At 33.9% G+C, this 11326-nt stretch overlaps 1 protein-coding gene across 1 annotated transcript; it reads left to right on the top strand.

The window, feature by feature from the left end:
• The first annotated feature begins 679 nt into the window (after positions 1–679).
• LOC142632001 (uncharacterized) lies at positions 680–10490 on the top strand. The gene is made up of 4 exons (XM_075806421.1): positions 680–1617; positions 2147–2194; positions 2380–2452; positions 10244–10490. Exons 1-4 carry the CDS (start codon positions 1046–1048, stop codon positions 10427–10429), a joined length of 879 nt encoding a protein of 292 aa, XP_075662536.1. The 5' UTR covers positions 680–1045; the 3' UTR covers positions 10430–10490.
• The last annotated feature ends 836 nt before the right edge of the window (positions 10491–11326 follow it).

Genomic DNA, 11326 nt, shown 5'->3' with positions numbered 1-11326 from the left:
TACAACACTATCTACATATTTAAAAATTATTTTGCTACAGTATTTTTAGCAATAAATTTTTAATTTTTAGCAAATAAATAATATCTAAATAAACCTAAATAAACCGTGACAAATAAAATTCGTCAACAATAACTAATAAAAACTTTAAAAGAGTCTCAATCCACTCTATCTAAATCTAATGCTTGTCTTTCCTAAATAGGGGTAATGCTTGAAACATTTTATTACCTTCTAAACATAAAAGCACTCTCTCTCTCCCGATTTCTTTCCTATTTTCTCCTTTCATTGGCTAAAGTTCCGGACTTTGATTTGCCTTATTGCTTATTCACTGTTTCCCTCACACTCCTCTTCTCTCTATCTAGTGTATAGAGGGACAATAGGGAAAGCGAAAGAAAGAGTAAATAGTGTTTGAATAGATCGATGCAGAGCTTGATTCGTACAAAAAAGCAACAACACGCTTACAAACTCCACAGGTACAACAAAATCATTTGCTCTTCTTTTCATATCTCTCTCTTTTAAAAGTCTCTCTCTCTCTCTCTCTCTCTCTCTCTCTCTCTCTCTCGCTCTGTGGGTAGCGTGTAGCTGTAGAAACTAACAACATAATCCTAGTTCTTCCACTGTTCAGATGCATAGACAATGAGAAAGAAAGTAAGTAAGAAAGAAAGAACAGAACAGAATAGAAACAGAGCATTATGTTTGTGCCTCGGAAAAGAGCGACACTCAGCTCCATCCCCTCCTCTCTATAATTCCGTGTTTGGGCTATTAATCCCGAGACCCAAAAGTAGCAAAAGAAAAAAATATAAGGTTTAAACCATAAGAATTTTGTTTGCTTCTATCTTAATAAAAGAGAGAAAAAGAGAAAAAAGAAAATTAAAAATAGGGTTTGTTTGTTAAACACTACATGGGTTTGAGTGTGTATGGGGTTTTGGGTTGGGTATTAACAGTAAAAAAAAAGGTGTACCCTTCCATAAAGGGCCAAACCAAACCCTTTCCCTTTCATCTTTGTACCAAACAGATCGCTCCATAAAGTAGCTAGGTATATGCACTCATGGCCTCTTCTTCTTCTCAAAAATCTCACAAACTAAAGGTTAAAGGAGATGAAGAGGGAGATTGGCTTGAGCTGGGGTTAGGTATAGGGTTTAGAAGAGGTTGTAGAAAAGAAGAAGATCATGGATCACACCCCCCAGTTTCAAAGCCTCTAACAATAGCAACATCTTTTGCTGCTGCTTCTTCTTCTTCTTCTTCTTTACCCTTGCAAACCAACCAGTTAGGTTTAGGGTTAGAGTTAAAGGCAAGTGGTTTAGGTTTAAGGTTTGATAATGAGGGTGTCAGGCATGTGGATATCATGGCGCCGCCTAGTAGTAATTATCACAACCTGTTGTTGTGGCCAGATAATTGTCATCATTACCATGATAATAATGATGAGGATGTAGATATAGATATGTATAATGGTTTGCCTGAATCATCATCATCATGGCCATGGCACATGGATTCAGGTGCTGCTTTTCTTGGCCTTCATGACTGCCAAATGCCGGTTCCCAATGATTCTCATCATTACGACTCCACAACTACACGACCCCATCCTGGTTTTTGGTTTACCCTCCGCTCCTTAACCAACCGGTGAGTAGTCATCTATATTCATCATTAGAACCACTCTTTCTCTCTCTCTCTCTCTCTCACGCGCACGTTTGTTGTGTTTAGTTTATGTTAATCTCTTTCCATTTTTCCATCATTGCAGCTTTTTTTTTCTTTCCTTTTTGTTGTTGTTTTTCTTCTTACTTTCTGTCTGGTGGGTCTCTCTTACTCTCACACAAACTTTGTTTTGTTGAGTTTAGATTAGCTTTTACAAATTAACACATCTCAGCCTTAGTTTTCTTTGTCAACCATCATATATTGTAACCCTTCTTGTCCTTTTTTTCTTCTTCTTGGTTTTAATCATACTCTCTGGCAAGCATAGATTCATATACGCTGATATTGGGGTGGTTTCAAGTGCTTGTCCCGAAAATAGACGCTGATCGGTTAATTATCTCCATCTGTTACAGTTAACTCTACTTCTGTGTTTTTTTACCCTCATATTTTTGTCTCCATCTCTGTCACTGTCCTTTGCTTTTGTTCTGATAATTGAGTTGTGTTTTGTGTGTGCGCGCAGGGATGGGGAAGTGTTGCCTCAAATACCAAAGGCGTACATTAGAGTGAAGTAAGTGGTGCACGTTAGCATCCATACATGATCATATCATATCAGCAGCGTCACATATAAATATTTTTTCTACTTAGCTAATGATGGTGTTCAGTGAAATGAGTGGAAAAGAAAAGCTGACATTACTTTTCTTTTTTGGGTTTTGTTTCCTTCCTTCTTTTTGTTTTTCCTGGTTTGAAATAAAGGGACGAGAACGTGACAGTTTTCATGGTTAAAAAGTACCTGGTTACAAAGCTTGGTCTCTCCAACGAGGCTGAGGTAATTTCTCTCTCTCTCTCTGTGATTGGATTTATTACCATTTTGTACTGAGATATATAATTAAAGCAAAGCATGCATGAAGCTGATTGTTGTCTTAGTGAGATGACAAGCGCTCTATCTCATTATTACGTGGGTCATGTTGAGTGAATCCTATCTATCTCAGTCGTATTTGTAGACTAGATGTGCAGTCCCCATGCATATATGGCTGGCAGGTGATGGAGAGTAGTTTAGGGTTTTGATCGATGAAGAAATGGATGACAGTCCTATCTATCAATGGTAGCCTCTGACAAGGCTTCTCATAGTTCCATTAATTTGGTTAGGCAGTCGTTTGACTCATTTCTCTCTCTCTCTCTCTCTCTCTGTTTTCTCTTGAATGTTTGTCTTCATACATAAAGGGATATTTAGGGGTATCAGGAATTAGTGGAAACTACCAGTTATAGTTCAGCATTTTTCTTCGGTATATATGTAGAGTGAACAGTAGTTTCATTATAAGTCTCCTATAACATCTTCAAAAAAAAAAAAAAAAAAACTCCTATAACAAATTCTTGGTTTAGTGCTTGTTTATGTCTGTGTTTACCCATGCTCTCACAAACATTGTTTAAGTTCCTGGTTTCCTGAGAATGTAAGGAAAAAAAAAAACCAGATCTAGTTCAGCAGCATACTTTTTGGTATGTAGAATTAGCTGAAATTAGCACATGTATTAATTTCTTCAATGAACTGTAGTTCCTTAGCTAAGCCTAAGATCCTTTTTATTAGGTACTTTTTTCTCCAACTTTAGCCATGCACTTTTAAAAAGGTCCATGTGATGATATAAAAAAGTTCATTTATTTTAAGTTGCCTTTCAATATTGTTTTTGTGTGTCTGTTGGGTGATACTTTAAGGTATCTTTTTGAAGCTTACCCAAAGCATCTTTAATGGATTAACAATGTTCCATTACATGCACGACTTGATTCTTGCTAAAGCTTTACTGTTAGTAGTTGCTTAATTTCTAGATCCAATGCTTGCTGCTGTACCAGCATTCCATGCGCTTTTTCATCCCTTGGCTCTATTGAAACGTTTTCAGGCAAATTACGTTGCTAGATATTTTAATGATTTGGCCTTTCTTGTTTTAAGTCCATTATCAACATTAGAAGCGTATTGAATAGCGTTATGTTAATTGAAAATAGAAATAAAGAAAGAAAAATGCATTAATTGAAATGGGAACATGCTAATCACATTGAAAAATCTTCTTACAGTATACAATTAAAGATAATTGGTAAGCATGCAAGAATTGACACTAGTTCAACCACATCACGCCCACGTACACACACATACAAGCTTTGACAATTAATGATGCAACAAGACAGTCACAAAAAGTAAAACGCACCTCTAGTTAGAAAGAAAGATGTACAGTGAGCTAAACTACTACTCCCTCCGTTCCACTTAGTTTTTCCTATTTGAAAAGTCAAACTTTTTAAGAAAATATCATTTATTATTTTGTCTAACTTTTAAAAATGTATTAAATTTCCAAAACTATTCTTAAATAAATTTATCAAAAAATTGAATTTCTTTTCAAATGAAGTAGTTTTGAAAATTAAATAGGGGTATAATAGGAACATTAGTAAATTAATGACTTTTATTATTAGAAACAGGACAATATTTTGGAACATCTTAAAATGGAATAGAGGACAAACTAAATGGGACAGAGGGATTAATATATATTGAAAAACGTTAAAGAAACCTCAGTGAGGCTAGGAGACCTTAAAGAAATCCTAATTCGTGTTAGGCACCAAATAAGGTTAAAAATAGGGAAAAAAATTCCAAAAAAGGCTAAGTTGAGAAATATGTATCTGTTGTACGCCAAATGTTATATATTTGGCATTTGACATACAAAAAAAACAAGATTCATTAGATGTTTTATATGCTAAAACTTTTAGCATTTTTAGCTAACTTACTACAGTAAAATTGTATTGATAGAATTGTACTGTAGCATGTTGTATAATTCAGTAACAATTTTTTAGTTATCTATTAAATAACAATTGTAGTATAGCATGAAGTGTTTCAAATTAAATAACAATTTGTACTAGTAGAATTGTACTGTAAAATAGTTGCGGTACAATTTTTTACTGCTACAGTACAATAGATGGGTTTTTTTAATTATTATTTTAATGTAGTCTAATGCTAAAATAGAATATTTTATATATAGCGTATTGTAAAACGATGTACTAAAATTGATAAAGTAAGTTTTGATATGGTAAAATGACATTTGGCATAGCACATCTAATGGGAATGCTCATTGTGGAAGGAAATGGTGATCTGATCTTATTTTGATTTTTTAACTTATCAAAAAATCTTAAAGGAACTCTTTAATCAAAACTTGGAAAAAAAAGAAAAAATGACCATAAATAGCAAATTCATTATGATAAAGGTCTAAACAAAAGAATTTGGCTGGAACATGGGGTAGATCAAGGTTATGGGGTGGTGATTTTTGATTCCCACTTTTTTTTTTTTGTGGAAGTTTCAACTTATGACAATTGTCTCTGATGATATCTCTTTATTATCAGACTAAAATACCAATTGGTTTTTAGTATAGGCGGGGATTAAACCTCAAAACTGGCATCTAACGCGAGGTGCCGCGGGCGACAATGCTGCCGCGTTGGAATTTTTTTTTTTTTCGTTTCCGGATTCGTGCTGACTCGTGTTGATTCGGCTTTGACGCGCGCTGATTCGGGCTCAATCGGATTGTATCAGCCAAATATCGGTGAGTTTCAGCTGGAAAAAGGAAATCCACCAATAGAAAAAAAAAAAAAAAAACTTAAACCGAAAATTCCGGTGGATAGCCGTTGTCGCCGTCACAAGATACCGGTGGCCTTAACCCCTTTCTTCTTCTTCTTCTTCTTCTTTGCTTCTTCGTGTTCTTCCTTTTTTTGCCAGAGCTAGCTCTTGCCTTCCGTTTTGTGTGTTTTTTTTTTAATTTTTATAAATTGTGTTTTGTTTTGTTTTGTTTTTTATTATTATTTATTTTTACAGTAAAACGATAGGATACTTTAAATGCCTTTGTTAAAGGCTTTATCTTGTTTTTTTTTCCTCTCTGGCCAAACGCATGAGTCAGCCGCACCTTCTCCTCCTTTTTTTTTTTTTTTTTTTTTTTTAAATGGGAAGAAGCTACACTTATTTTAATACTTGCCACATATATCTTTTATTTTGTTTTTGAGCTAACCAAATACGTGAGCCACTAAGCCACATTTTTTATTTATTAATTTATTTATGGGAGCTTCATCTATTTTAATACCTCTGTCAATAATTCAAATGTCAAAACTTTTGTGTACTTATTACTATCTATTTTATTATTATTATTATTATTATTATTATTATTATAATATGAGTTTTATATTATTATTATATAAAGCATGCTTAGCAATATATACAATATATAAATAAAAATATTTTAAATAATTTTTTAATTGCCGCACCTGCACCCTATCTTTTAAAAAATTGCCGAGTCTCGTACCTGCACCTATACCCGCACCCGAATCTGGAAACGCACCCATGCTTCATAGCTTTTAAGGAACCCTTTGCCCAAAGAAAGTTTGGGCTATTCATTCTACCTTACACAAGTGCATTATCCAAATGATATTAATAGTAGTGGGATTTGTCATATATGTTAACATGAGTTGAGTGAAAGTATATCAAAGTCTAAGTTTGTCAAATGAGGTACTTAGAAGTGGTGGACCTAGGATAGTACCAGTGTTCTTGGATGCGCTTTTATTATTTGATTATTTGTTAAAAGTTCTATAGATAAGGGGAGAAGTCTTCTTTTTTTTTGTTTTTGGTGTGGGGCCTCCTAAAATAAACTCAAACTCAAACTCAAAAAAACTGACTCTTTTTGCACCCAGCCATAACTATTGTTAAATAACTGAATTAGATCTCCTTTTTTTCCCCTTGTTTTTGTTTCATTTACATATCAGTAATAAGTTTATCGGATATATCTGACTTCGGTCTCTTTTATCATGTAACCATTAATTGGGATACTGAGCAATGAGCAGGCCTTTAATAAATATGTCAATTGGTTTAAAATAATGAACTCAAAGGAGTTCCGGCGGACACAATAAAGGACAAACTGTTTTTGGAATTTTTATGTTTTCAGTGAAACGGCATCAGTGGAAAAAGAATTCAAGTATAAGCTAGTAGCTATCTTATTCCGCGAGCATAGTCCAATAGTTTTAACACATTTTAAACAACATTATATACATTTTCACACACATTTTCACTCACACGTATATCAAAAACACTCAAACAACATAACTTAAACTACTCTCTCAAATCCCTCCTAAATAACTGGCATTCTGAATGAATATATTAATTCCAACAAAACATTAAAACATTATATAAATTTAACTTTTGGTGCTAGATGTGAAGTTAGGCGCTTCTTAAAAAAAGAAAAAGTGATGTTAGGTGTTTGGAGTCTTTTGCACCGTTTCTTCAAATATGTAGTCAGCTAAAAATAAAAGGGTCTTATTTATATGGTAGTGTCGAAGCTATTGTACGAACTTTTTTTTTGGTGACTATTTGGTAGATCTGAACCAAAGACATTTTTTTTATAGAAGAATCTGAACCTAAGAATCAAAGGACTAATTCAGAGTTTAGGTAATATTATGACATTAATTTATTATAAGAATGTAAAATGTTTGTTCTAACTGGAGGAGTATAAATGTATGCAACCTCATTACAGGATAAAGGGTCCATGCTAATAGCATGGATAAATGAAACAATCTTTTATTTTAAATCTATGTACAATTGGATTGCTGATTAATTTGGATATGTGTGTGTGTGTGTGTGTGTGTGTGAGAGAGAGAGAGAGAGAGAGAGAGAGAGAGAGAACAGTTGGGTCAATAGATAGAAGAAAGGTCAACCATCAAGATTACGCAAGACAATAAAATGTGTTTCTTGTATTGTGAAGAGTAGAGGAAGTCTATGAAGCCTCAATATTGTTAGATCTATTTAGGCTCTATGTTTATATCTCATATCAGTTGCGGCATCTCGTGCAAAAAATATTTTATATTTGAGCATAAGAACCGGCATTTTTTATTTTACACACTTACTTTCAAAGCACATTGCATTAGATTATTTTTTTTACACTATTTTTTTTTTTGTGTAATTGTTTCTTTTCTTTATACACAACAACCATCATTCGCTCTCTTGCTTCATTATCGAGACATGTAAAGAAAGAATAAAAAAAAATAAGTACAAAATGAATAGTACCAGTGTAAATTTACACAGTTATTGTAGTAATCATGTTTTTTACACAACTTTGTCTGGCTTGATGTGGGTGAATTTTGGGCTTGGTTGGCTAAAATGTGGTATTTTTTCTATTATGGGTGCTCTTAGGACCCAAGCTTATTGTAAAGCCCAATATTTTTTTTGTATAAGTCTATTTCCTATTGTTGATATCAGTTCAGTTTGCACTTTCATTTCAATTACCAATAAGAAATAATAGGCAAAACTAAGGTCCACTAGAAAGCTAGAGAGGTAATCCAGCAATAAGAATGACATCATCTCTATGAAAAAGGAAGTCACGGTTGATTACGGCAGGAATGTAGGGTAAAAGGAGCTTTAAGATGTAAAATTTGGCTTGAAGAGAGATTGTAGTATACCGTTATCAGCACATTGAGACTGGGAGGACCAGTTTGACTGAAGGATTTCATAAGATGAACAGATTAGAAATGGAACCTAAAAGCCACCCTTGATATCTGGTTGTTTGAAACCCAGTGACCACCACAAGGCTACTGAGAATAACCCAAAACTAAGTCTTTTTTGTTAGCCTTTAAATTTTCAATAAAATGAGCTTCAAAACTCTCTACATGACAATCAGGGACGCCACTTTGTATACTTGATTAAATATGTAAGCAATACCCCTAACAAAGTATAATGCTCTAAATTTGTTGAGTATACTTGCATCATTAATCATAAAATGGTAATTTTTAGAAGGATGTAGAAGGAAGAAATGGAAAATGTGCAAAGAGTTTAGGGAGATAAATGTGGTATGTACATTGGCAATGTTAAGTGCATATCAAAAATCCATTGCCAGACCATTAAGGATGATTGAGAAAGTTCAATTGTATTGACTTGAGTACTAGTGTAAAATGCAGATGAAGTTCATTGGCTAATTGGAGGGAAAACTAGAGAGATTGTTGTGTACCAGGTTATTTGATAATTGGGCGTTAAGTGTGATCAAGGTTCTATGTAAGGACCATGTACCGTCAGAGTAGGAAGTAAAATTTTATATGAAATGCACATATTAGATGTGCATTAAAAGACCTAAAACCGTATTATGCACATCAATTTGATAAGTCACAAGACTGCAATAATAAATTATATGTGGTTTAAAGTAATGGCATCATCCAGGTATCCACAATGTGATGATTATATGTGGTTTAAAGTAATGGCACCATCCAGGTATCCACAATGTCATATACGTAAAAGCATTATAAGGCTCCTGAATTTTCCCATAAAAGTTTCCACACCTTTTTAAACGACTAAGTTGAGCATCTATTGTTAACATAGTAAGCACTTGTTTCTTGAAATAAAGTGATTTATACACCTAGGTATCTCAATTTCTTAGCTAGCATAAATAAAATCAGTCCAATCTTTAAACTTCCTCCCCTCCTGCCAATTATTTTCTTTTGCCCTTCCCTTCTCTTTCATGGTTGACAGGAGGCCACAGCCAAATAATTAGCTGTCTATCTAGGTAAGATTAATTATGACACCCGAAATATTTTGTTTACACGTATGCTATTTGGGATTGGTGTTTAATGGTTCAGTTCAACACTGGACATTCCTTACTTTAATACGCAGGTTCTCTCTTTGTATACTAACTTTTGTAAGATTTTGGCTTGGTCTATTGTAGAGATTTTTAATCCATATTGTTTAACTTATGCTTCTTTCTTATTCAGATGCCCCACTTAATTAAAAAAAAAAAAAGGCCACTTGGTAAAGAATAAACTATATGAAAAACTTGTAATTACCAGTTATCAATTATCCAGACTAATTTGGAGTTCGATAGCAGAATCATGTAGTAATGACTTTTGATTTAGAGCTGATTCAGTTTAGCTGTGAAATTATTGTATACACTATCCATATGTTTGAGATGGTTTAGCACTCTTGGATATTTTCCTTTATTTAGACTTTTAGTGAACATCAAACGATGACCGTGTTGAGATCTTCAATAAGGAAAACTATAAATTGAAGGTTGATTCTTTAATTACAAGTGGACTTTAAAGGTACAACTACAGCCGATCAGTTGTCAGTGTTATAAGCTTCTGTTAAGTTCACAACATTAGGAATTGCACTGGGCCGCTATTGGTCTCTCAATCTCATAGCAAGTTGTGTGCAGTATCATGCATCAGTCAGCTTTTAAGTTTCTCCTTTCCTTGGCTAAAGCAATCATCGAATTCCTTTATGCTTCGTACTCTTTTACACATTCAACTTTTTAACTGATGGCCGATTCCTTTCTATTTCTATGACGTCATATATATTATATAGTAGCTAAAATTTTTATTAGCAGCCTTATTCATAGTTCTTGTTTATCCTAGTCTAGCAGTATTTAAGATTAGTTTAATTCTTAATTGCTTTAAGATTACATTATTTTTATTTTATTTTTTCTCTCAGTCCACGACCAAACCAAAAGTGTTCCAAGTGTTTAGATCAATTCAGCAAAAAAAAAAGTGTTTAAATCAATAACATGGTATCTTGTTAAGATATATATTTTAAGTTTATTTGTATGTTTTTCCCCTCATTCCTTATTCAATACAGATTGACATATCATGCTTGGGGCAGAACTTGTTGCATGCACAAACCTTGAAGCAAGTAAGGGATGCAGTTTGGCTGCCTAGACTGTTAGAATCTGTAAATTCAACTTTATCCTTTGAAGAATCCAATGACAGGTCTACAAAATATTTAATGTCTTTGCATTATGGGAGACGATGTGTATTGAACTGAAGTCTCTTGGTTTGTTCCTATATTTGATAGTAAGTTGTGCATGTATATTCTCTATTGATCAGTCATGTATGCTTTTGGATTCAGTCCTTAAATTGCGTTCTTTACTTTGCAATGGTGCGTGGTTTAGCTTGCTAGGTCTGTTTTTGTCGGAGTCAAAGCTTTCAGAGCATTTGAAGTATGTGAAGCATACTCACATATGAAACCTTGGAAATTGAAGCAATAGAGTTGGCATGGATTAGGTACAACTGATTCGCTGCAGACATAATATGTTACACACCATCTCGTAGTAAAATTAGAGATGCAAAGTAAGATTTAAAAAATAATCTGGTCGTTGTGGTTATGTTGCAATCGAATCCAAGGCCAGCGTGTAATAGATGAAGATATGGTTCACATGTATATGTGACCAGGGCTGAAGAATTCAGTTTGATATACCTTGGACGTTGGAGATCACTCTGGCTTCACTAGTTTGTTGGGATCTTAAGCATCATGACCAACAGTGGGCTCTAGAGACGGTTTGCAAATCGCTGTTAACATGAGAATCCAAGAACAAAGTAGTGTTTAACCTAGTCAATTCCTCCTCTTCATGGAAAACCTGGGCTAAATCTTTAATTTCGTGGCTGCATGTTTCCTATCTATTGTATGCTTCGGCGGGGGGCCAACAAATGAGAACCTTGACAAGGATCTTCTTTGATCAAGCTTTGGATTTTGTTCTTTTTGAATCTCCTCCCGTGAACACGGTGAATCTTACCGCCTATCATATTTAAGATGTTATAAGCTTTCAGAACGGCAAAAGTATTGAGCTTATTGAAAAATGAAAATTTCATTGAACCACCAAAAATCCTATATCAATATTTGAATTTTTCCAAGTAGGGGTTAAGATTAGGGTTGTTTAGGCAA

The sequence above is a fragment of the Castanea sativa genome, chromosome 4 (assembly GCF_040712315.1).
Source record: "Castanea sativa cultivar Marrone di Chiusa Pesio chromosome 4, ASM4071231v1".
NCBI classification, from domain to species: domain Eukaryota; kingdom Viridiplantae; phylum Streptophyta; class Magnoliopsida; order Fagales; family Fagaceae; genus Castanea; species Castanea sativa.
Note: the sequence above shows the minus strand (reverse complement) of the source record. Positions and strands in the feature narration are given on the sequence as shown.